This window comes from Stylophora pistillata, chromosome 5, assembly GCF_964205215.1.
Source record: "Stylophora pistillata chromosome 5, jaStyPist1.2, whole genome shotgun sequence".
Classification (NCBI taxonomy): Eukaryota; Metazoa; Cnidaria; class Anthozoa; order Scleractinia; family Pocilloporidae; genus Stylophora; species Stylophora pistillata.
Window position 1 is genome coordinate 15328233 of NC_142523.1, and position 26446 is coordinate 15354678.

A 26446-nucleotide genomic window follows, 5' to 3' on the forward strand; every position below is an offset into this window, starting at 1 on the left:
TTTCAAGACAAGGTTTCTTTGAACTGTAAAATTACCTTAGTTACAAATTAAACGAGAAATAAATTAAAAATGCATACAGTTGCTGGTCACCCAAAATAACTAAAGAGCTAAACTAGTTGGGTGACCACTAAACACGTTCGTTGCAATCCCAAAAACGCCTTAAATCAAGTTGTTACACAATGACATGTAATGTGATGTTCACAGCTTCAAAGGAGTTTGGAGGCCTGTGCTTCCCGTCCACGCAGTAAAATAGTATAGTGACTTATTTCCCTTCAGCTTGCAGTGAATCGTACTCTTACATTCCTTATAAAGTAACTGTAGACCACTCCATAATGCAGAATGAAGTTAAAAACGTGGGATTAAAACATTCCAAAGCATGTTTTCAGAAAATATTCTAGAATTAACATAAGATTTGGAAGGAAGTGTCGACAAAGTCCTAACTAAGGTTAACAAACTCTTAGGCCGGCTCGCTTGGCCACATTTGGTCAAGCCTGAATCTTAAGGCAACTCAATGTGCGTAGAATTCCCTCATTCTACCTGTTATTTGCTAGAAAGACACCGTTTGGGGATGGCTATCGATTACGTGCAGAATTTATTTACAGCGACAACAAACTAACAGCCGCTCGTATCATTATCGAAGAGAAAGCTTTAGAAAGGCTATATCGAGACGTTAGGCTAGCCTGAATTAGAAACCATTTGAAAGCGAAATAAATGCATTTTAGTTCAATTTTAAATGCTTGAATAACTTGATGCCAGAATATTTTTTAGTGATTATTTTATCAAGAACAACCGATGCCACTCAAATAGTACAAGATCGACTGGCGATGTTCACCTCCCCAGACCACTGGGAAACAGAGCAGGTAGATATTCTGAAGCGACCTTTTAAAAATTCTTTGCCACAAACCATCAAGCAAGCTGAATCCTTGCAGATTTTTAAGTGTCCAATTGAAATTATAAATTTTACAACTTCTATTTTTAACTTTTTTATCAATAGGGCTGTATGCGAATTTATTAAATCTTTTATTTTTCCGCAAAGAGTTTTAGGAATATATTTTTAGTTTTTATAAGCGATTAGTAATTTCTACGACAGTATTGTTAGTTTTAACATCAGGGCCCCTCTTGATACCAGCCTCGTAGCTGAATGGGTTGCCCTGATTAAACTAGGTTTATCTGTCTATTTATTTATCTATTTATTTAGTTATCTATCTATATATCTATCTATCTACCTTTCTTCCTATAAATCCATCTATCTTTATTGGTATGAGGAATTATTATACGGCTTTGTGCAAAAGCAAGCAAGATGAAGCGATTGCCGTGTTCTGATAGATTCAAGACCCAAGCGTGTGTTACGAGTCGCTCGGGATTGCCCGCTTTGATCTTGAAGAAACAAATTTCTTTTGATCATAACCAATATTCAGCTATCCTAACCTCACGGTTGGTCAATAAACCGAGACCCCTATATTCAGCATGTAGTTGCTAATACGCTCTTATACATGGTACCGTCTCTTTCTCCATATCCTTGAATTTTAAGAGTGTAAGTTTCTTTACAAGAACAATCGATAAGTGAAACTTCTGACAAAAATCTTGATGCATGTCGCTGTTTCGGAGTACTAAACTTAAACAATCCCTTTGCCTGTCTGAAAACAATTACTTTGTCGTTACTTTCCGAACGGCAAAACGTGAATATGGAGAAAGTGTTTAATTATAGCAGTTTATACTGAAAAGCTGTACGCAAATGTTAAGAGCCGTGAACATGGAAGATATTTAGGCACCGGATTCAAATGAGAGCAGAACGCATTACACAACGAATGTTCTCGAATCATTGTGAGACTGCTATATGTTTTTTTTTTTTCTCTCTCTTTGTGTTTCCTGCATATATTCTACGTCCGATATATGATGGAGGAAGTGAAATATGGGATATCATAACCACGAAAAGTTAGAAAATTGTTTTACCTTTCATTTCTTTAGTACATCTGATATATCTGTATATTTTATTCTGTTTTCTTACGATCTTCATTCCATTTTTTTCAAACACTCAAAGTAACCCGTAGTAAACTTGAAAATTTTTAAGCAATAATCTACACTTTCCATCGGTTTACTGGCTGATAAACCCCGCGGGATGTTGATAGAAGACGCGAAAGCTCTCGAGTGTTCTCACAACACCCCAAGTGTGTTATTAAGGCAGTAAACCGATAGAAAGTGGATTCTAGCTTTTGCGTTAGCCCTTCGTTAGAACGAATAGAGCGTAAAGAATTTAACAGCTGACGCTTCGAGCGTTAGCCCTTTCCATTCGCTCTGACGAACGGACAAACACTCGAAACGTCACCGTTGAAACGCTGCGGTGGTCAATTTACATTATCGACTTCCTTGATAAAACCCAAATTACCACATTATGTATCAATTTTTTATGGGCTTACTGGTGCAATAAACTATAGCTTTTGGCAAACAGAGTACTCGTAAAATCTCAGTTGTTTTGTAAAAAACTGAAGTCGGGAATAACACTGAATGCTTAGAAATAATTAATACGATGGCATTTACGCAAAAAACCAGACATGAAAGCATGCAATGCATGCTTTTGAATTATGGAGAGCATTTTCGTGAAAAACTTTGAGTATTTCTAAGTACGACTTGAAAGTTTCTTTCAAAAAATTAGACGTATGTCACAACTTTAAGTTATAATTCCGCTGATTCTCTGTTCTTCGTCATGAATCGCATCGTCTATATTCAAAAACGATTAATTTGAAAATTGCGGAAGTTACAACCTAGGTTCCCAGCATACCAAAAATCTGCTATGCGGATATCTTTTTCAGTGATTTCCTGCCCAAAGCCTCGCTTTTTCCTCCAATCTTCTATTGTTTCCTTAGTTTTGATTGCTCAAAAGTACTTACATTGTCTCTTAGGACACTAAAACTCATTGTTTCATTATAAGTTTCAAAAAACACTTAAGTTTCAACTACCCGTGAAACTCATCTCAATCAGTAGAGTTTCGTGTTTGAAGTAGGCCGCAGAATTTTCCCACGGATCGGCATGGATCTTATAAGTGCAATAAACGTCTGAAAACTAGAATAGAAGTTGAAGACAGGTTCCATAATTTGTCCATTATTGGCCAAAGTAACAAAATATCCTATAAATCTCGATTTTCTCATCACTAATATTCATATAAAAAGAAAAATGAGAAATACGTGAGCGCGTCTCTTCCCACGAAAACTTTCTGATAGACTCTCTTCTGATATTGGATTCAACTTTCGTATATTCACGCAAAAATAAGAACACTCTTTTACATACACGTAATGTTTCACTAACTCTCTCTAGGAAACAACGACATTTTCTTTCCCATTTTAGATTATTAGAGCTGACAAAAATGGTTTTCCGACCACTTAGAAGCCAAATTAAGCAGAGGAAAACAGATTATTATGCACTTCTACTTTCTCAGCAATTAGACTCAATTACGATTGATTAGGCATTGTCTTCTGTAACAGTTTTAGCAAAGGACAATTATTTTCAAGCTATAGAAGCTCAGGGAACAATTAAAAATATATATATACCATTTTCTACGGCGAAACAGAGATTAAGTGGCCGTGTAGACTGCACAGTGGTTTTGATGCAAATGTAAATTTTCTTATAAACAAATCAATATATGAATTACAAAACCCTGGAAATAATAGCTCTTGAAACAAACAAATTTTCCCTCAGCACCAACGAATGATTTTGGCTCTTTTATAGAGGCATCATAAAATTATGTGTGCAAAAAATTCTTTAGATATGCACACCAATTTTAGCGAAAAGGAAGGGGCTTCTGTGAACGGAAATGGAATTTCAGTTGCGGTTTTCGATTTTGGAGAGCAATGACGAAGGTCTTCTACAAGGCATGCCTTGGTAAACGCTTCAAGTTGAGTATGAAAAGACAGATTACTGCTTGAACTATACACTCACCAGGCCTTATGCGATCCATTGAACTTTGAAATCAAATATTGCAACCATAAAGTTGTAGTTTAACAGTACCATTGGCCAATTCATTAAATGGGGTGCTCCGGGGAATGCTCTGACGTCACGGTACTTCAGGGGCTGGGGAGTAATTGCGCAACGATAGAGAGGGATGTGAAAACAGATTGCAGGTATCCAGTATCATCAAAAGGATAAAGGCTTTGCAGGATACGGAGCTACGGGAAAAACAGTTTTTCGTGAAAGTGAACAGACGACTCAAAAATGCCTCTCCTAGCTCGGGGCTGGCTGTTAGTTTTGGTTATTTCAATGTTTTACTCAAATCGGAGGAACGCCGTCTACGGAGGAATAAGTAAGTCGTTTTTTATTTGTTCTTATGTCTGGATTTCTTTGATCGACCTTCACTTGGCCTTCAATTGAAACAAAGTCAGCTGGGAGAGTGAAACTATTTTTAAACACAGACGCACGAGATCTCTCTTTATCAACATTTGGTATTTTCTAGGCAAAGAGAGTCGTGTTCAAAGATCGCATCGCTTTCAGTTTCGGGCATCTTTTTTATCGTGATATAGTTCAACTACGTACATATCGAAAGGTTTTGGACAGATCCAAACACCTCTATTTTCTTGTTCCATTTACTTAAAGCAAACATAAACTTCACTGTAATCCTTTAATCCTATACTCAACTAATCAGAAATTAATTTGAAATTAGGAACGCATTTTCCAGATTCATCCCGCCGAAAATGTTATCGCGAAACCATGCGCATTTCAATATATTTCATTTTTTTAAGAGCATGCCTTCTTGTCTAATTCTTCGGAATGGATTTTCTGAGAAGAATGTCGATTTTTGGCTTAGCAACTCTAACTGTGGGTGAAATTGAGATATGAGTCTTTCGCCTTTAGTTTTAAAGAGTCGATTAATCGCTCGAAAACTGAAATCCACGATATTTCCATAATATCAGGTTCGAAAAGCTATCCACGTTCATTTTGAGTAGCTTTTGAGTGAAGAAAATGATAACATCTTCACACTCTCCCGCCAGAGTAACTGGCTAATTTTGAAAAGTTATTGTTCAAATTGTTCATTAACTCATTAAGGTAACTTTGCTGCATGGAATAAGCGATCGATTATTATTGATTGTTGTTTAATGAAAGACCTTTTGTTAATCCTATTTGTATCTATAGGCGGCCCTCTCCTTTTGTAACGAAATGTATCTCTTTCGATTGAGAAAAATCTTTCCGCCTTCGCAAACAAATAAATCTTCATGTACAAAGTAAAAAGATGGAGAGACAAAGAGCAAAAAAAAAGGTTTCAGATATCGTGAAAACTCAGTTCCTTTTCCTGTCGTTAACAATGTTAAGCTTTGGGTTGGTCTTGAGAATATTGATCTTTCCCTAAAACCACGCATCAGCAGAGCAAGCATGCATCAGCAGACAATATTTGCCACATACTATACCATAATTTGGAATATTTTTCAAACCGCAAAATGAACAGTTTTAGAAACGAGTTAGCCCCAGAATTTCGGCAAATCAGATAGGTCCTCGTTCGGTACTTTGACTTAGTTAACAAGCGAAGAATATTTCCAGACATCAAACCACAGCCGACCGGAGTTTATAGAGGGTTTCTGATCATTGAGAACAAAGGAAAGTCTTCGCGGTATCGATTGAAGAATCTTTGTTTAAGAGAGCTGATAACGCCATTAAAACGCTTTTTGTTGCTTACAGTTTGACAAAAATGATTGTTGAGATCAGTAATGAAAAACCTGTTTTTCATCACGACTTTTTTGCCATGGAGATCATTCGTGGTTTATTGACACTAACAACAATTTATTTGTAATTAGTTAACTAATGACAGAATCAATTCAATGCTCAGAAAAAATAAAAACTCACCAATATCAAGTGTTTTTTTTTAACGAACATCCGTGAACATTGAAAAAAAAAATGTTCCGCTCTTATTGAAGTGAAAACACCGTAATTACTTTGCAGCTAAGAAAGGTTGTAAATTTATGGGGTTCACAAACTGGAATGAGTGACCTACGCCGCGAAACGTGCCAAGTGAAACGCGCGAAAAGTCTTTAAAGACTTTGTATGATAAATATTCATATCTGCACGTCAATGGCGGTTTATTACGTGACGTTGTATTACTGGGTACGAATTTGTTTTGATGGTTTACCACTCCATAATTACTCTTTATGTTGGCTTCCCACCTCAACCGAGGTAAAGTTATTTTAAGAAAAAACGCTTTCTGAAGGAAAAAAGGGTTTTTTAAAATGATTTGTTCACGTAACATAAGTGTTTAATGCTCCCAATTATTCTCACAAAAGGAAACTTGGAAAATGCTTCGGCCTCGGTTCTTTGCGATATTAACTCTAGTTACGTGCTATGTTTTCATAGGAGCGTCAGCGCTGACATAAATGCATTGCGAGGCACTTGTCTCTCGTTAAATTTTCTGTAGTCTGGGAAGAATATTGACACTTTCCTTACATGAAAAGAAATGTTTGCCAAACTTGATGAATTACCACATTTTTTTCATGTACGGAAGCTCAGTAAAGTTTCTAGGGCTATACCTGACTTGAAAATTTTTCAACCATGAAAAAAAAAAAATTTTGCCAAACATGATGAGTTTGCCACATTTTTTCACGTACGAAAGCTCCGTAAAGTTTCTAGGACTCTACCTGACTTGAAAATTTTTCAACCGCGAAAAAAAAAAAACTGGCTTTGAGTAACCGCTTACAATTAACGCGAAAAGGGGTAAACCTGCCTTGATGATCATAAAAACTTGAATGAACAATTGAAATGGAGGTGATATTACCGGGTAAGTACGGTTGAAATCAAGGGATAAAAACAGGAGTCCATTACCTGATAAAAATAAACGAACAATTCCAAAAAGGAACGATGAAAGATCATTTAACTGATAAACTAATTTTAGACGATAACATTACAGCATAATTCTCGTAACTGACTTTAAAAAGTGAATTCCCTATTGTAGTTTTAAAAGCGACCAGAAATTTTTCCTTTCAAGATTGAACTAATTAAGATTTATATCTATCTTATTTTTTGCTGCTGATGCTGTTCTTATCATCATTCATGATTGTAATAATGATCACCACTGATACTGTATATTGATTGTTTTTCAGATGATTGTTACTCTCTCATCACTGCAAATTCAAAGTTCTCAGCTTCTTCGAGTCTCGTCCTTGGTGGTCCAGGGTTCGCAAAGATTAATGGGAACGAAACGTGGTGTGCAGCCATCCCAAACAATATGCAATATCTCACAGTCGACTTAGGTATGACACTTCCACCTCTAATATTTTAAATCAAAAGCAAATATCTGTGTTTTTAAAATCTTTTAAAGGAAAAAGGTTGCTTTAAACATCGACCTTCCAATAAAGAAATTGTCGGACAAAAAAAGAAGGATTCTCTAAAAATTTTTTAGAGATTAAGATTTCTTTTTATTATGTTGAGGGGAGGGTTTTATGATTACTTTCTTAGGGGAGGCGTGCCAACTACTTCCCCCACTCATTGCAGTTCTTTTTTTAACTTTTGAAAAGTTGTTGCTGTTTTTTTTTTTTTTTTTTTTTTTTTTTTTTTTTTTTTCTGTCATTTTCATTGCAGTCGTAAAATGATGATTCGTCCAGTGCTAGGTATGTATTATTCTAATAGTACTAATCTTCAACCTCTCTTATTTTAATTGTCTAGGTTATAGTTTCTTGTTTGATCGTGTCGTCATGCAGGGGAAGCCAAACTCGAACAGATCTGTATCAGAATATAAGTTAAGCTACAGTGCCGACAATAGAGTTTACACCCCAATTGCTAACCAGGTGAGATCTGTTAAAAGAAAAATAACAACGAAAACGCAAGCAAAGAATCCCTAATTGCTCAATTGTGATGACCTAATAATGAGTACCCCATCAACTGGAAATCAAAGAGGGAGTAACTAATTAGTCATCATGATTGTGATCGTTTTTAACACTCATGGATACTTAATTGATGTTTTGTTCTTTTATCAATGTCAACTCAGTTTATCCTTTCATTTACCCTCTACTTCAAACCAAGGTGGCAACATAATCGTTTTTGTCATCGTCGCTGTTTCTTTTATCGCTAAAGTTACCGTTATTCGCTAATTGTGATTCGTTTGTCGTTAATCGCGTATGGTCACTCGTTACGTACTGTTATTTTATATTTCTTGTCTTATTCCTAGTCGTAACCACACATTTTTTTCAATGTTCTCATGAAGTTGAAGTTGCAGCTTTTCATTTACCTTCCAGTATTTTTTTGGAAATTTGTACAATGGTAATTTACTGCGTCCGACTGAACTCATGGCACCTCAGACTGGCCGATATGTGAGGTTTGCTCCATTAGAACCTAAAGGAGTGAATCAAAACTACTTCTGTATGAGAGTGGATGTGCAAAGTTGTCATAACGGTAATTTTCAAAATTACTTTCTACTATTGTCTCTGTACAGTATAAGAGACTTAGAAAAAGAAAACCAGATTAAACTGATAGAAAAAAGGTTTGAGGGGAAACTGTGCCGTTTTGAGCAGATCTTAAAAGCGAGTAAGACTGAAGGACAGAGGGAAAAATCAATCTTTCTAGAAAGGAAGGCTATCTAAAAATAATTTCTCTGTGTTACTAAGGCTCACCTATTCAAGTCCTCCTCTTATTAGAGAGGCATATTGGAATTCAGGGCTTGTCTAGGAGAGCCAGAACGTAGAATCACATGTGGTTATTTAACGCGCAGTCAGCAGAATTATCCTAAGAAAAACGAAAGAAAGCCTTTAAATACAAAATTAAAAAACACTATATGGTGGTATTTGAATTTCGTAATTTTATCACCGCTATAATTTAAAAAAAAAAGATTATGTAAATTGTGAGAAGTTGAAAAAAAAAACCACGTGTAGTACACGCTCACTTTGTGTAATGGTGTCTGATGTGTCTCTTTCTCTCATACTGAATTAACAGACAAGCCAGATCCTATCAATGGAGGATGGACCGAGTGGACGGCTTGGAGTCAATGCGATCCTTGTGGTGGTAATCTCAGGTCTCGCACAAGGACGTGCACCAATCCTGTGCCTGTGTTTGGTGGTCAGGATTGTGTTGGGGCTAATACCATTACTCAGCTCTGTACTAACAATTGTGCCGGTAAGAAATCATGGACAGGACTAATCTTTGGTAAAAAACGGGTCAAGAGAAAGCATCACATGTCAACACGAGTATTGCTAGATAAAATAATTCTCAAAGAAAAAAAGCGTTAAGTGTGAAAGAGGAAAAAAAGCAAACATTTCCTTTCTCGGCTGAAGTAACAGCAGCCATATGCATAACCGCCTGGTTAGCTCAATTGGTAGAGCGCCGGACTGCAGTGCGGGAGGTCGAGAGTTCAATAACGGCCGGACCAACACTCAGGGTCTTAAAATTAATTGAGAAGAATATGCTTCCTTTCTTTAACATCAAGAAATGGTTAGATATTCTAGTCTTCTCGGATAGGGACGAATAAATGGAGGTCCCGTCCTCTGCAGGGTTGGAGTAGGAGACGTTAATTTCCCACGCACGAGATTACTGTGTGATGGATGTCCTCCCTGGGGTGGGTTGGGTGGGTAGGTGAAATCGCTACGGACTAAACACGGCTGCAAGAGGCGCCTGTCTGATTTCAACCTTAAAAAGAAAAATTGTAACTAAACACGTATGTTGTTTAGAGAAATAGAGACCTTTACCTTTACCTTTACCTTTACCTTTAAAATGAAAAAGAAGCTAAGTACCTTCTCCAGGATTCGAACCCAATACACAATTCTTTTAAATCTTAGAATTTAACATCTTTCTTAGCTGAGATGAAATGTGAAACAAAGCCACTGTTTTTTTTTTCATAGTTGATGGTCAGTGGTCTAACTGGGGTCCATGGGCTTCCTGCTCCAAAACATGTGGTCCAGGAACAACGTGGAGGGCACGTGATTGTACTAACCCACCTCCATCCAATGGTGGGGCATTTTGTAAAGGTCAAGCTATGCAACTTGGCTCTTGCAACGACGGTGCATGTCCAGGTAAGCTTGCATCAGGTGAGGTCATACAGTGCTTTCCGATTGATGCTCTGAAAACCAAGCCCAAATTTCCCAACAGCCAATCAAAACAAAGGTATATATGACGAGGATCTAATGAGAACTCAAAATAAGAATAAAGCAGGCGCAGCAACAAGTAAACTACCTGAAGGGCGGGAAAAAAGGAGTAACCAAGCCTCCATTGGCTTAAAGTTTCTCTGATTGGTTGAGATGATGGGTCAAGTTTTAGCGAGCCAATCACAGAGTGAAGCGTAGATTATTTTCGACACTCAGTTCAAAATTGCTCCAACCAGTCATTGCATATTCATAGATGACTTTAAATAAAGTTATCTTTCTTTATTCCAGTTCCTACAACAACCCCACCACCGACAACTCAATCAGGTAACCTGCTCAAGTTTCTTCCTTTCACTATATTTCCATGTCGGTTTAGTTTTAAGTTAATTAGAACGCACTTAAGAAATATTAAGCGGCTTTTGCAGCTTAATGAACTCGCCAGGGAATAACACTCTCTAATGACTGACGTTGTTGTATGACCTTTCATGTTTTTTTCCCCTTTCTGTTAACAAGAAGCATGAAATTATTCATTATAATGTTTCTATTTTCCAGAAACTACGACAGCTCTCCCAACAACTCAGCCAGGTAGAGTTTTTAAAGTGATCCCTTGCTATAATAATGAGTATTTTCGCCAGGCGTGATTAGCGGATATTAAAAAGTGGACAGTTAAACGCGCTGTTACCTAAAGGTTTGACTCCGATGATAGCTAATTGGTCAACATATTACCATTTTTACAGCTACTACCACAGAGGCTACCACTACCACTGCAGCCACGACAACAGAAGCGACTACGACTGCAGCCACTACTGCGGAAGCTACCACTACCGCGGCTACCACAACCGAGGCTCCTACTACGGCAGCTACAACAACTGAGGCTCCAACTACTAAAGAAACTACCACTGAGGCTGCTACCACTACTGCCGTCACCACAACAGAGGCTGCTACCACAACGGAGGCTGCTACCACAACGGAGGCTGCTACCACAACGGAGGCTGCTACCACAACTGAGGCTGTTACCACAACTGAGGCTGCTACCCCAACTGAGGCTACGACCACAGAAGCTACTACCACAGAAGCAACTACCACAACTGAAGCTACCACCACAGAGGCCCCTACGACCACGGCTGCTCCTACCACCGCTACCCCAACAGGTTTGTAAACATGTTTTGTAGGGGTATTAATCCTTGTATCAAAGCATTTGTACCATTTTGAATCCATGAACACGGAGGAGCTCCTTTGGATTATTAATACACCGAGATTTGCAACCTCCAGAATTTGTTTTTTGTTCATATTTATATTACCATGGAATCCTGCCACTGATGCAGATAAAAAGACAGATTTTCCATCTCTTAATGGTTGTTTCCTGTTGTGTTACAGCTAACATTTCGTGCTCTTTCACGTCGGAGCGTCTCGCTTTCCCCTCGATTCCCCATCTTTTTTATCACACTTTTAAGTTGTGTCTCGGTCTTGGAAATTAACTTTTTTTTGTTTTTGCTTCTTAAACTACAGGAATACCTGGCCTCTCGGATATCGATATAACATTTGCCTTGAGCGCGACATCAGCCAACTCCAACGCCACTTACGCATTCATGCAGAACACACTGAAAACATTCATTGACAAGTATGGTGTCAACCAAATCCAATACAGCATCATCGTTTACGGTGACCGCGTCGAGCGTGTGGTGACCTTCAACAGCTCCTCTCCCCCAACCGCCAATCAACTGAAATCAGCCATCGACGCGCAGCCAGCGTTAGTGGGAGGCCCTGTCCTAGAAGATGCATTGAAGGAAACTTTTAAAATCTTCAACGAGTCACATGGACGACCTGCCGCCAAAAAGGCTCTTGTAGTTATCACAGATGATAACTCGGGAACGGATAAGAAAAAGCTTTCAAATGCTGTGAAAACGGTAGAAGAACAAGGAGTTTTAGTTATTTCTGTGGCAGTTGGAGGCGTCGTGGATACAAAAGAGTTAGAGGTCATCTCGCCCAATCCCCTTGATGTTATATCGACAAATGTAATTGAAATTCCAGAGAGAGTGGGTGACCGCGTCATTGACAGGATATTGAGACGTAAGAAATTACTTTACCTTTTATCTACTGAACGTACAGGGTAGTCAAGTCTCCGTAGCTGTATTTCTTATGAACGTAAATGGTTGAAAATTTCGACTTCTCACTGGTGGGTTACCATGAAGCAAATGCATTTCAGCGGAAGGGTGGGGGCTTGAAACCAGGACCTTGTAACCAAGGCTATGTAGTCTAAAAGATAATTCGAGAATGAAAATAACTTACCTTTTTTTTCCTGTTTCCCAGGTATTATCCCGGACATTGATGTGGGTTTTGCCGTTAGAGACGAAGAGGTAGAATCTGTGGGTCTCTTCACGTTGATGCAAGACACTATTAATACCATTAATCATCGGTATGGAACAGAAAGAGTCAGATACACGGTCATTTTATACGGCAACATTAATACTACGGTTGTGGACTTCTCCAACCGGAATATCGATCGTAACGAGCTTATATCGATTGTGACGAGCTTAGGCAGAATTCCTGGAGCTATTGATCTTCAAGCGAAGTTAACAGCTGCAGAAGCTCTATTCCGATCTTTACCGAGTAGACCAGGCAGTAAGAAAGTATTCATTGTACTCACAGATGTGACTGCGGGTGGAAATGAAAGTGCAATTACTTCAGCTGGTGCTTCACTGGTAAGGGAAGGAATCCTCGTCTTCTCAGTAAATCGTAGTGAAGACGGAACTAACGTAGTGACAGTAACACAGATTGACTACCTTAATATTCCAACCTTTACTACGGATCGGTCAGTTGTCATTGCAGAGACCATCATAAGGAAGGCATCGTCAGGTAAGATCTCAGCTTGTTCTCTAAGGATATGATTTATAATGCATGCATAATTTCCACTCCTAACACTGGAGTGTTAGCATAATTTCCACTCCTAACACTGTCTGTTTCCTCAAACATTTCTTGGTATCCAAGTTTTTTTTCCTACATATGGCACCTTTCACAAGCTTTGACAATAATCCTTGCAGCGACTGTATGTTTTCCTGCGCTTAGCATCCGTTAGAGATTCTTCCCGCAACGGTTGCAGCTTTAAGCCACCGTTCGCACCGCTTGTATATTCCTTTCGGAATAAACCACTTCTAATGCTCAACAGCAAAATCACCTCTTCATTTGCTTGGTACCTTATACATAGCTGCCTTAGGCATGAGTTTGTATAATGCACTGACTGTTTTTTAACGTTATTTATCTTGATGGATATCTTCTTTATTTCAGCGAACATCCCACTGATCGATCTGACCTTCGCGCTCAGCGCGACCTCGGCTTTGTCTGACTTTACCATCGTCCTAATGCGAAATGCAGTCACTCAGATCATAGACCAATACGGAATTGACAGAATCCACTACAGCGTGATCATCTTCGGCTCTATCGTCACGACACGAGTGACCTTCGACGATAAATTTCCAGAGAAGAATAGTTTAAATAGGATTGTGGGTAGATCTCAAAAAGTTGACGGCGATCCTAACCTATCAGCAGCTCTGGAAGAGGCAAAGCAACTTTACGAACTACAATCGGTCAGGTCAAATGCCAGAAAAGTTCTCGTCGTCATTCTGGATGCCCCATCAGCCAGTAATGCTACGGCAGTGCAGAAAGCTGTCACCGAACTTGATAAGAAAGACGTTCTCGTAATTGGGGTTGGAATCGGAAGTTCGGCGAACGAAAACGATTTGATCGGAATTACGAAGGACGATCGACACCTGATCAATGCAACTGTAAACAAGCCCTATCAAGAAGTAGCCAGAGAAATTATCGAGGCCATATTTTATGGCATTAATAGTATGTATCTGCGTTTCAATGTTTTCCTCTGTTTTCCCATTTTTTAATTCTTTTTTTCAATTTGAGCCGAGGTAAAAACCTTATCTCGATTGCTTGCTCTGACTTTTTTTTATCATTTTTTATCAAAATTTACTAGATTTGCAAGATTTGTCTGATGAAAGAAACACAGGTTTAGATAAGGGTTCTTCTGTTACTGACGCAAAGAAAGCAGCTAATAGAGCGGAAGAGTCTATTGTCAGAGTGCGTGTATGCATGTTAAGAAACATGTTGAGAAACCTTTAAACAAAGTTGCATCTGTATTTCAGCTGCCGGATTTGGTCAATGGGGAGATTGGAGCGCATGCTCAAAGTCATGTCGTTCTGGTGGTGTTGCTGGCACTCAACAGCGCAGGCGCATTTGTGAAATCCCCAGACGAGGATGTGTCGGTCCTACAGTACAATCGAGAGAATGTAACACTCAAAACTGTGAAGGTCAGTAGACTCGTTTTCAAAATTAAGGTTTGATATTTCGATAAGTGTCAGTATTTGAGGACTTCCACAGAACATGTTGAAAATATTTTACAGATTGCAGAGAAATAGGCCCATTGGAGGATGGATCTTATGGAGCTTCGAGTTCTGTGCAGCTACCACGGTTCGCCAAACTAAACACGACTAATCCTGGTGTTAACAAGCAAGGCTGGTGTCCCACTGCAGATGACAGTGCCCCGTATCTCCAGATTAATTTAGGTAAAAGAAAGATCAGTGATGCATATGTCTTATTGTTGTTAAGTTAATAGCCTGAGGTGATACACTTACATAGCTAAGTCTACCTATTTTCAGTCCTAATAGCAAGTAGATCTGAGATCACAGGATATCCTGTTCGATGTTTGTTTGCTTGTTTTGTTTTTTTTGTTTTGTTTTGTTTTCTTTTTTTTACGTTGTCGTATTTTACCCAGGCTTACATTACGGTTGAAACAGAAAAACGACATGCCAACGAAGGGACTATAAAATGGGATGAAATAAAGTAAATTCATTAACAGTAATCATTTACAAGGTGGTTCCTCTCTTCCATTTAGTTACCACGGTTTCCTTCAACGAAAACATAAACCATTCTACTTACATTTGAAAGATCTTGCAGAATGTGTCTACCTCTTCTTGTGATCAATCATTTACCAGCTCATATTTTTCTGACAGCTGACAGTTACTTTATCAATGGTCTTGCCACAAAAGGGCAAGATTTTACTGGATCTGAACGCTGGGTAACAAGTTACTATATCACATACAGCGGCGATGGACTCTCTTTCACCGATTATACTGAAGGAGGACAGAGGAAGGTAAGCTTAATGCAGATATGATTTATTCAGATATAGAGCAAAGGTAGTCACTGGTCATAGACGTCCTGGTGGTTTATCCACAGACGAAAGGATCAGAAACACCTTTGATAATTAATTAGTTATTTGAACTCTTACACGCCAACGTTTTAAAGCATTATGAATAAAGAAAGAATACCCTGCTCGGAAAGTCGGTCAGTGGAGGAGAGTACGATAACTTGCGGAAGACGCTCTGCGGTTTTCGGAAGAACCGGCAGTTTTCCCCTCCTACATTCTCACTCTCGCCCTCTCTTTCCACTCGTTGCCTTTTACTTGCCTTTTCAAACAGAAAAGAAACAGAAACCCAGGCCAATTGCGATGACCGCTCAGTAACTTTATCCAAAATGGTCACATGACTGAATTTTTCTCACAGACTTAAGTTGTAACAAAAACATAAACTGAGCTTTCCAGGTTCATGAAAGAACTTAAAATCAAGAGCTCCTCTGACGGTGAATTGATTATATACTAATGTTTCCTTCTCGTGTTTGATTTCTTTGGAGGTAAAACCTGAGAACCAAACGTATTAAAACTCGAGAGTTAACAACATTACTTCTAGTAATGTATTTGCCTGTTTCTTCTACTGTTCTTTCACCTTTTTAGAATTTCACTGGCAACACAGAACCAACGAGTATTGTGCTTCACGAGATCAATATAACGACACCAGCCAGAGTAATCCGATTCCATCCTTTGGACTTTGTTGAGCAGGCCTGCATGCGAGCCTCAGTGTTTGGGTGCCTTGCACCAGGTAAATACAATAGGAATGTGATGAATATCATTCCTTTTGAAGAACATTATGAACGACACGGTGCCTTGGTTACCCTGTGAACTTCGGATCGATAGTCTAGATGTGAGCCGTAGTTACGTTACTATGTTATGTTGTTGAACAAGAAAATATGCTCATAGGGTACCCCTTCAAGAATATACTGATGTGTACCGGTTTAGCCGTAGGGAGACCTGACAAAATGAGGGATTGAGGATAACATTGCGAGCCGGGAAATTAGCAATACTATGCTGACTTTTTTATTTTACCTTTGTAGTTGTTCCCCCTCCTGGACAACTCGGTGACCCAAGCGCGCAAACTGGAATATGTAAGTAGCTGTTAATTTTTTTTCCTCTTGTGGGTCTGAAAGTCATTTTAGAAATTTTGTTTTCTCATTTTCTCGGTTTAGTAACAATTCCTACTCGACATAAATGCTGCAGTCAGACGCCGTAGAATGAAAGCCGAAAATACTTAATAATCTAATTCCTTGTTCTCTCGTACAGTGATTGCGTTATGGATCTTGGCTGGAATTCTGTCATTCCTTCTCCTGATGGCCTGTTGTTATTATTGTTGCTGGCATGTCTGTTGCGGAAGGTAAAAGTGACGTGACTATAATAACCGGCCCTACGATTTTAAGGGGAATGGACCATTTTCCAAAATGATGTCAGAATATTGAATCTGTGCTATAAGAAAATAGCAAAGAAATTAACACAAGCACAAATTTAGTCTTACCAAACGTTTTTTCAGCCACGAAAATGTAATTTTGAAACTTGTTTAAATAGTGCAAAGCTTTAAGAGCTATTGTAGCACTTGATTGTTGAAAGCTAACCGGTTTTTAACCGTTTCAACGGCTTTGTGGATTGGTCAAGAAAATTTACGCCATTCTTTCAACCAATCAAATACAAGACTAAAGCCAATTGCGACTTGGTCACTTGCATTTTCCCGCCTTCAATTTTTCCTTTGAGTTCTGATTGGCTCCCTGGGATATTCTTCCTAATTATGATTGGTCGTTGAAGAATTTTGCTTTTGTTTACATGACTCCCGATCGAAGGAAGGTGCGCCCGAAGCATCAGCGCTAAATCTTATTTCCTTTGTAGGGGTAAAAAGAGGCGCGGTCTGACAGCCTTCAGGCACACTTGGATGGACGACACAGATGGATACCTTATCGAAAATTTAGAGAAGAGATGGAGGCTTCCGTCAGCGGATATAATGACTGCAGCGAAATCTGTTCCTCAAGATGAAATTCAAGAGGTTATCGTGGACATGCAGGACGAAAATTTTAAGCCATCAGGTAAATTGGCTTATAGTTAAAATTTCTTGCAACTGAATGGCACAAATCGCTTGCCAAACAACTGAGATTTTCTAACCCCAAGTTTTTAATATTAAAACATTCGTGGAATTTTATTGAAATCCAAATAAGCTAAATTTTCTACACTAGGTCTATTTACTGAGTATTTTCGTTTGTAATTCCATGTCAATAAAACTTGTACAAGTCATACGCTCTAAAGGATCCCTTTGGATCCAAGTCAATATTGCAAATGTCGAGAATTCTTGAATCAAATTTGACTTTTGTTATTTTTCCCCTGACGTAAGAGTTGCTTATAAAAAAGCTTTCACTGGTGTTCAATTTTATCGAAGTTATTGACAGGACAGGGAGATAATTTGACAAAACTGTGGTCGAACGTTACAAATTCGTGGAACTCACTCACTCATTCTTTTGGCCTAGTTACCTCTATCTTAGTTTTTAACACTATTTTCATCAATTCATCGTTCTTGGACTTTTCAGGAGTAATACAATTCGGTATTGAGGCTGAAGTAAGCAAAGAAGCTCCCGTTACTGCTGACACCGTACACTCGGAGACACCAACGTACTCGGAAGATGCCGTCGATGATGTGAAAAGTGGTGCGAGTATGATAAGTTTGAGTTCGGACACTGCCCGGTACGCGTCCATTGCCAGACAAAAGCGAATTAAAAGTGACAGTTCTGCTGCTGAGCCGGTTCTAAGGGCAGCTTCCTTGGAACGTAACAGCCAAAAAGGGCAGAGACGAGGTTCTGGTGTCACGAATGAGGGATTTACTAGGTCAGTTAAAGCCTCTTTAGCTCAAACAACAAAGTAGTTCGTGCTTGGCCTCAAGCTAATATGCAATTGTATTGGTTTTGCTTTAAGCTGTGTGACTGTACTAGAAAACTTACGAGTTCTGTGGGGCTTCTCCTAACATTTCCCTTTGATCTAATTGTATTGTATTGTATCGTATTGTATTTGCGAATATTTTTACAGGGTAACCCAGTTCAGCACTCAGCTGGTTTAAGTGGGGCCCTGTGTAACACCTACCCACCCATTCCTCAACGCAGTAATCTCGTGCGTGGGAAATTAACGTCTCCTACCCCTAACCCTGGGGCTTACGGTTTACTCTTCCTTATCCGAAAAGACTAGAATATCTATCCATTTCTTGATATTATAGAAAGGTAGCACATTCTCCTCAGTTACTTTAAGACCCTGAGTGTTGGTTCCGCCGGGGCTTGAACCCTTGACCTCCCGCACAACAGTCCGGCGCTCTACCAATTGAGCTAACCAGGTGGCGGTCTAACAGACAATTATGATCATTAACCACTAACCATTTTCTCTAGATCCAAGGAGTGGTTACTTGACGACTCGCCCCAAGCTCGCCCTCTGACACCAGAAGTGAGGCGTGCCGTAAGTGCAGACGAACTCGCCGTGGTTGACTACGATATGTTCGCACCACCAAGTGGTCAACCTGCTTTCAGAAGCGAGCTGGGTCGGGATGGCTACATGAGAATGAAGCAAACTAACCCGGATTCTACATACGAAGCACTTCCACTCGGAAATGCCGACGTTACCACGGGAGCCGAGCAAGTGAGGGAAGCAGTTCTTATGGAAAACGAAGACCCGTTATACGCTGAAATACGTTTCAATGATGAGGTTGGTGAGAATCAAGTTAGATTTTTTATTTCATGTATAAAACTTATATCTTGAAAAACTACAATAGGCATCAGTTTAAAGACGGATGAAATTTCTGCTACTTTTCTCTACTTTGGTGTCAAAATTCAACTTTGTCTTCGGAACTTTATTTCTAAGAGAATTGAGGTACTACGAGCACCCTGATTAGTTTATTGCACCGGGTAACCCATTGAAAAAGTATATTTATAAGAGCGAACTTTTCTCGCGTTCTCCCAACATCGCACGCTTATTATAACGCTGGTAAACCAATAGGACATGCGTTCCACTGCTTAAATATTCTAACAGTCTTTGAGACATTTCAGTTGAGCTAAATCTTTTATCAATTCACTATTTATCAAAGTGATCTCGATTAGTGGCTTAATTCCCAAACCCTCGCGGTTTGGGAAAACTGAAAGCCTGAAATCATTTTGTTGCTTTTTTCTTGGTTTCAGGGAGAAATGGTGGAGATCAAGTGAGGCTGTGGACCTAACGAAGCCTACAGCTAACCGTCACAAAGGAGGACCATAATTTGATAAAGTTGGAGAAATCGTGAAATTATCCAAGATTGTTCCATAACTTTCGAGTTTCAGAGAGATGTCCAGCTTTCATTTTTGTTTATAGTGTCTTTTTTCAAAAAGCACCACAAGTGTTTGAGACAAAGTACTTCGTGCAATCGTAGGGAATATTTAGTTCTATTTTGAATGGCATTTACCATGGAGATGTTATGTGTTAAAGGAGATGTTTTGAGTTAAAAAAAAAGCAGTTTTAGGTCACATAAGTCGTCAACTCGAGTTCGATGGCCAAAGGGTCTTCGAACAGTTTGACCAGCGAGCTACCAGAAGCAAGCGGATATTTTTTATTCACATATCGTAAATGTAGTAATATAATAACAAAAATTTAACGCTTACTGCTACTTTGATCTGTTTGATCTGTGGGTAGATAGTTATTGCTTCACAATGACTAGGATCGTGTGGCATTCAAATTATTATTTATCGAGTATAATTTCCATTTTTTCAGTCGATACTTCGTAAAATTTCAAAAGCAGCTTTGTTACATTCTAATGACTTTATTTGTAATATTATCTAAATATGCAAAAAAAGGTTAAACATTATTTGGGTATCGTTTTTACTCATGACTCAATAAATTAAGGGTTAAAGTTAAAAGAACCACTAATGTAGTTTATGCTTATTGTTCATTTCCACGATTTGGAAAAGAATAACTCTTCCAGTTTTTAAAGGGGCTGCCGTTTTAATTATTGATATGAGGTCATATGTATAGATATGGGTGGAATTCGAAGGACTGAGGTTTGAGTCCCTCGTAATAATAATAATAATAATAATAACAATAACAGTAAGGCTTTTATGAGCGCATTTAGGCGCTTACATAGCATAATAAAAATAGAACGTAAGAATGATACTAACAGTCAATAGTACCTACACTAACAAAAATAAAGTTAAATGGGATAAAAACCTATGTAGTGTTTCACAATACTAAGAATAAAATTTCCGGAATAGGAATGTTTTAAGGGCAGATTTAAAGGACGAAAGAGAAGCTGCAGATTTAAGAGAATCAGGAAGAGAATTCCATAATGTAGGTGCACAGAAGGAGAACGTACGTTCACTGTATGTCACAGAATTCATAGTGGGGACAGTAAGAAGTGATTTGGAAGATGAACGTAGAATACGTGGTGGATGATATTCTTGTAGCAGGGACGACAAATAGTCCGGAGAAAGTCCATGGAGAATCTTAAAAGTAATAAGAATAACTTTATAGATTATACGTGTTTCAACTGGCAGCCAGTGTAGTTTTTGAAGAGCAGGTTTGATGTGATCATATTGTTTAGATCCGGTAATAAGAAGTGCTGCAGTGTTTTGAACTCTCTCGGTGGAGTTTGTCGAGTTCCCAGTATCCTCTAAACCATAGAGGATACTGTTACAGTAGTCCAGTCGTGATATTACGAGAGCATTGACTAATAGTTTAAGGTTTTCATTAGTGAGGTATTTACGAATGCGCCCTATGGACCTGATGGCATTAGTTGCTTTCCTGCATGTCTTATTAATGTGGTATGTCAGTGTTAGATTTTTATCTAAAATAACATCAAGATCACGGACTTTCTCAGTTAGTTCAATGACGCTACTATCAAAAAAGAGCTTCTCACTGTTAGGTGTCTTGGTAAATCGGAAGGTGAATAAAATAAATTCAGTCTTTTCTTAGCATATATTTTGGGTATTCCATCGCATTACGTCCTCAATGCAGGTTTGGAGGGCAGCCAAGGACGGGGCCTGATTTACGGGATCGATAGTAAAATATAATTGAGTGTCATCGGCGTAAAATAGAGTCGAGATTGTGGCGAGCATTGACATCCTGCAGAAGGGCGATATACAGGGTGAAAAGTAGGGGTCCAAGTATGGAACCTTGTGGGACACAATAACGAAGAGCGCGAGGAGTGGACGCTTGATCTCTAATAATTATTGATTGACGACGGTTTTCGAGGTATCATCTAAACCAGTTCAGCGTCAGTTAGAGATAAGTAAAGAGATAATAAAGTTTATTCAAACCTTTTGCAGAGAATGCTGAATTACAGGTTTATAAATTATATTAACAAGAATTGTGGGATATAAAAGGGAAAACTGTACAAAATGCTTTAAGCTACATACAAGTAAAAACAGCATTTACATAATAATAATAATAATACTAAAATGACAATAATGTTTAGTATAGAAAAACGAGTATAATTAAATTGGCAGGTACTTGACTGTCACAAAGTTCCTAAAACGATCGGTGGACTTTTTGTAGTGATACTGAGTACGATTTGTTCTTAAATTATAGCGGTCTGAAGATTTACGAACGCCGGCACACATTGCAGTATAAAGGGGGTTGTCATTATGAATACGACTTATAAAGGATTCACAGGCAGCACTACGGCGTGCATCAAGGGTTTCAATACCGGCTAGCGTTAGGGTATCTGAATACGTATGACCTGGCCAAATAAGGGCGAGAGCACGCCTCTGCACTGACTCTAAGGTCTTAGATAAGTAGGACGGTAAATTGGCAAATGCAGTAGAGGCGTACTCAAGTATGGAACGTATTAGGCAGCAATAGATACGGACGATATCTTCCGCTGGGACAGAACTTCTCCTGAGCTTCCTTAAAGCAAACAACCGTCTGTCAGCCTTCTTCAGCAGATAGTCAACATGCGTCCCCCAGGAAAGATCATTAGATTAGTTGACGCCTAACAGCTTGAACGACGAGAGCTCTTCTATAACAGCGCCCCCGGATTGTGAGAAACCAAAGTAGGATTCGATTCTTTCCACCAGGATCACATGGTCAATGGTATCAAAAGCCGCCGATAGGTCAAGAAGGACTAATACAACATCTCGTCGGAGGTCAATCGTTCTCAGAATGTCGTTTGCCAAACAGAGCAAAGTTGTCTCCGTAGAATGGTGTTTCCTATACGCAGACTGCATAGTGGGTAGCAAGTTGTAAGATTCAAGATAGTTGTATGCTTGTGTTGCTGCTACCTTCTCAATAACTTTGCTAAGAAAGGGAATATTAGCCAACGGACGACAGTTCTTAAAAATCTCCTTGTCAAGATTCTCCTTTTTCAAACATGGACGAACATGTGACAACTTCAAGGGTGAAGGAAACTCCCCTGTCGACAGTGACTGATTGACTATGTTGGTTATCACAGGAGATTAAAGATCAACATAATTCTTTATTATATAGGTATAGTAGGAAGTGGATCGAGGGAACCAGTTTTTGTGGAAAGAGACTGAATGGTATTTTTGACGGTAGAGCAAGACACGCGCATCAAGTTAAATTCATGAGTCAAAGGCAGACTCTGAGAATGTGTTGAATGGTTCACTGCATTCTCCTGAAGTTCATCTCTGATGGATTGGATTTTGCCAATAAAAAAGTCATTGAATTATTCAACCAGTCATTCCAAAGATGAATTAGAGGGCAGGGCTGTACTACCTGGTTGAAACAGATTGTCGATTATTCGAAAAAGGTTATTTCGACCTGCTTGCTTGATCATAGTTTTGAAATACGAAGATTTATGGAACTCCAATTGTTTTTGGTAGTTGTTACATGCTTCTAGAAAAATTTCTCTGTGAACTTCCAGACCAGTCTTCTTAAACATACGCTCTGCTCTCCGTTTTATGCGCTTACCCAACCAGAGATCATCATGTGGTCGATGAGTTATCCATCGAGATTTCGTAGGGGCAAAATCATTGTAGATCTTTTCCAGCTCTGTATTGTATTGGGTGACTAGTGTTGTCAGGTCGACAACAGGAAGCGCGTTCAGACCTTTCACAAAAAAGGTAATTTCAACACAACGTCTTCCAAGATATCAGCAGTCAGGAACTTAGTTGAACGATAAGTGACATGAATTTTAGAGGCAGGTGGCTTTGGACAATCCAGTTTGCAGGTTACAACTTTGTGATCAGAGAAAAAATCAGGTAGTATTTGTACGTCATAGACTACGCTTTCATTACATCTTGTAATAATTAGGTCTAGGGTGTGGCACATTGAGTGTGTTGATCCAGTGACATGTTGAATCACGTTCGCCGATTCAAGAAAGTCAAGAAAATTTAGAGCGTCAGCATTGTCAATATTATCCATGTGAAAATTAAAGTCTCCAGCAATAAGTAATGGTCTGTAACAATTAGTTAGCTCCTCAGTAAGTTTAGCAAACTCAGTGAAAAATTCAGCAGTGGTAAGTTTAAATTTGTGGAAGGCGGTGGCCTGTAGATAATAACCAAACGGAAATTGAAGTTTTTGTAAGTCAGCATAATATCAATGTGTTCAAATGATTTGAAGGTAAGAGTCAGATTCTTTGTTATGTTAAAAACCTTACGCACAAAAATTGCAACACCACCTCCTTTGTTGCCAGGGCGTGGAATCTGCAAAACAGTAAAATCAGGTAATGAATTCAGTATTTCCGCAATGGCGACATTATTCTCAAAGTTAAGCCAAGATTCCGTGATGGCGAAGATATCGAGCCTATTTGATGTAATGATATCTCAGATCACGGCAGCTTTCCTGTGTATCGATCAAGCGTTCCAAACAGCAAAAGACAGCCTTGGGAAGTTGGACCGGGCTGATTCAACTTTGGATGGATAAATAACATTCGTCACATTAACTGATTTTGAGTCAATGAATCGCGGCCGATTCGCCGTAATAATAGTAGGAATGGCCAACTTTTTCAGTTGTCGTTTGGTCCTAACAGCTCTTCCTGATCTTACTCCGCGATAACGGAGTATTCCAAGAGATTTCATATTAAACAGGACTGAGTTGTTCGGTTTGCAAACTCCCAGTCGACGAATGTTGATTAGATCGTCCCTTGTGTAGATGAAAAAAGCAGGTTTGTTATTGCTGATGAAGAGTAGTCTTGACGTTTCAAACAAGACCCTATTTGGTTGAGAAGAAGAGAATTGAGGATGAAGTGGACCAGGATTTGGTTCAATGGCCATAAATACAGGGAGGTCTTTGTTGGAAGAAACACACACACGAAGCCATGTTTCAGCCATATCGTTGCGGGTCGATGCGGAATGTTCGCAGAACGCGTACTTGGTTTGTTTCCAAGACTAAGAGTAGATACTACCAAGGTTGAGGAAACATTTGGAGTCAGGTGAAGTTTAAATAGATGAAAAAACACGTATAACCCGAAAACAATATAAGATAAACTACGAGCTATCGAAAACGTGGCTGCCATCTTGGCGCGCATAATTAATATCATTAGGACTCATATGTTTTTCTCAGTCCGCGCTCTTGACAAGACTTGAAACTATTTCACCATCTGAGGGAGTGTAATTTGCAAGTTGTCTAGAATCATATCATGGACGGTAATGTCAGTTAAATTATGCCTGCATAATTTTGGGCATTATGCCATGATCAAAGCAACATAATTCCGGCATAATGACCAAACTTCCAAAACAGTTCGCTTGCTGTAAAAGCTCAACAAGAGATACGTTCTGTAGCCTGAGTACTATCCACAGTTAGCCTTCTTTTCTTACTTGCGTTTTAAGGAATTTGATTTGTCTGATTATAGAAATGTGGGGAGGGGGGAAGGTGTTTAAAAGGTTCTCAAAAGCTGTTATTTTGAATCATTTAATTGAGCGTAATGAAACATTTTGAGCACATTTTGCAGCATAACGACACATTGTCAGGGATGACCCTCGAGAGCATAATGTTCAAATTTCTGTTAACAAGGTAAATAAGTGGTTTATCCATCAAATACAAGATACGTGACTGTTGTAACTTTTGTGCTCAGTGTGTAATTAGCTGTATCGTGTAAAGGCCGAGTTTTAACTTGAGCTACTGATCAAGAAACAGATCCAGTTTGAGGGTGAAGTGAAGGATTTTAATTTGGTACCTCCACACTTAGTTCCTGGTCTTTTAGAAGAGATCGAAAAAAACATGTTTGTGAGTTTTACTGATTTTATTGGTGTAAAGGAATGCCACACCTTTGCTGACTTAGTGGTACATCTACTACAAATGAGATGGCTGTTTACAGATGATCTACTGATCAGGAGAATGATTGCAACTGAATATTCACTAAACCTGTAGTAATCTTTCCTCAATGCCAACCCCCCCACCCCCCATCCTCCTCATCGTCATCCCAGTCAAAAGTGTTGCTATTGTAGTTTGCAAAACCAGAGGTCACATAGTCTTTGCTTGATTGCTTGATAACAAGACTAAGCCTGACATGTGTTAATGTTCACAGGGAAATCCAGGAGGAGGGTTTGGGGGTCTGGACCCCCACTACACCTACACCTAAATTCTTACAACAACAGGCTTGCGGGTTACCACTCAATATATATGATATTTAGTGTTTGCTTATCTTGTAATAATTCTTACCCTACCTCTAGGTTATATTTTAAAACAGACATCTTTGTTTTCTGAATTAAAGTTTAGACCCTCTACTATGAAAAATATTGTGTTTTGTTCTTTGGGAAAATGTGGACTCCCATAATTTCTCTCGCTTATCAAGAAAGTGAATAGGTACCAACCTAGCGTCGAGTAAATCTCGTCAGAGATAACCGTGTGACGCACTAGCTAGAACCCCATCCAAGGACGCTGTTGCAATACTACAAAACTCGTGGGCGTTTCATACTACTAAAACCACAATTAACTTGCTTTGATGAGTCTTCTAGTTCATGCAGTGGTTTTACCTTTGCGTGTCTAAGAATTTGTAGGATTCAGAATAAAATGAATGTCATGAGATGGTGAAAATCCTACTTTAGATCGCAAAAGGGGAAGAGGAATGGTGAGAGTCTAGAAGAAGAATGGCGAACAATTAAAATGGGAGAGAGAGATGAGAAAGAAAAGAAGGGGAGAGGCAAGGCCAAGCAGGAAAATTAAGGAAAGTGATGGGGATAAGAGATAGAAAGAGGGAAGGGAGGGGAGGGTGGGAGATATGAAAAAGATAGTGAATGGCGGAGGAAAGATGGAAGGAAGTAAAAAAAAAAAATAAAAAAAATAAAAAAAG

At 39.0% G+C, this 26446-nt stretch overlaps 2 protein-coding genes across 3 annotated transcripts in view; one reads left to right on the forward strand and one right to left on the reverse strand.

The window, feature by feature from the left end:
- LOC111324244 (centromere protein K) overlaps positions 1-3958 on the reverse strand; it is a 38209-nt gene extending 34251 nt beyond the window's left edge. The window contains exon 1 of the mRNA XM_088759459.1: positions 3934-3958. The gene's annotated coding sequence lies outside the window, so the exon portion shown is untranslated. The remainder of the gene's footprint in view (positions 1-3933) is intronic.
- Positions 3959-4120: 162 nt separating this feature from the next.
- Positions 4121-21516, forward strand: LOC111324190 (coadhesin). Of its 2 annotated transcripts, XM_022927679.2 has the most exons (22): positions 4121-4294; positions 7074-7223; positions 7636-7757; positions 8205-8361; positions 8899-9078; positions 9801-9971; positions 10332-10367; positions 10593-10625; positions 10778-11191; positions 11550-12110; positions 12351-12896; positions 13326-13886; positions 14192-14356; positions 14450-14611; positions 15059-15198; positions 15835-15979; positions 16272-16322; positions 16498-16588; positions 17092-17285; positions 17781-18075; positions 18624-18936; positions 19407-21516. In XM_022927679.2, the coding sequence occupies exons 1-22, from the start codon at positions 4207-4209 to the stop codon at positions 19428-19430; spliced, it is 4599 nt and encodes a 1532-aa protein (XP_022783414.2). In that variant the 5' UTR covers positions 4121-4206; the 3' UTR covers positions 19431-21516. The 2 variants fall into 2 exon arrangements, with proteins under 2 accessions (XP_022783414.2, XP_088615552.1); XM_088759426.1 differs by lacking the exon at positions 10593-10625.
- The last annotated feature ends 4930 nt before the right edge of the window (positions 21517-26446 follow it).

What these genes read in the sequence shown, in the direction of transcription:
- LOC111324190 (XM_022927679.2), top strand. Translation starts at nt 4,207, where the DNA reads ATGCCTCTCCTAGCTCGGGGCTGGCTGTTAGTTTTGGTTATTTCAATG. An exon ending in TCTCCCAACAACTCAGCCAG is followed by an intron (nt 10,626 to 10,777) that starts GTAGAGTTTTTA and finishes CCATTTTTACAG; the next exon opens with CTACTACCACAGAGGCTACC. An exon ending in TAACACTCAAAACTGTGAAG is followed by an intron (nt 14,357 to 14,449) that starts GTCAGTAGACTC and finishes AATATTTTACAG; the next exon opens with ATTGCAGAGAAATAGGCCCA.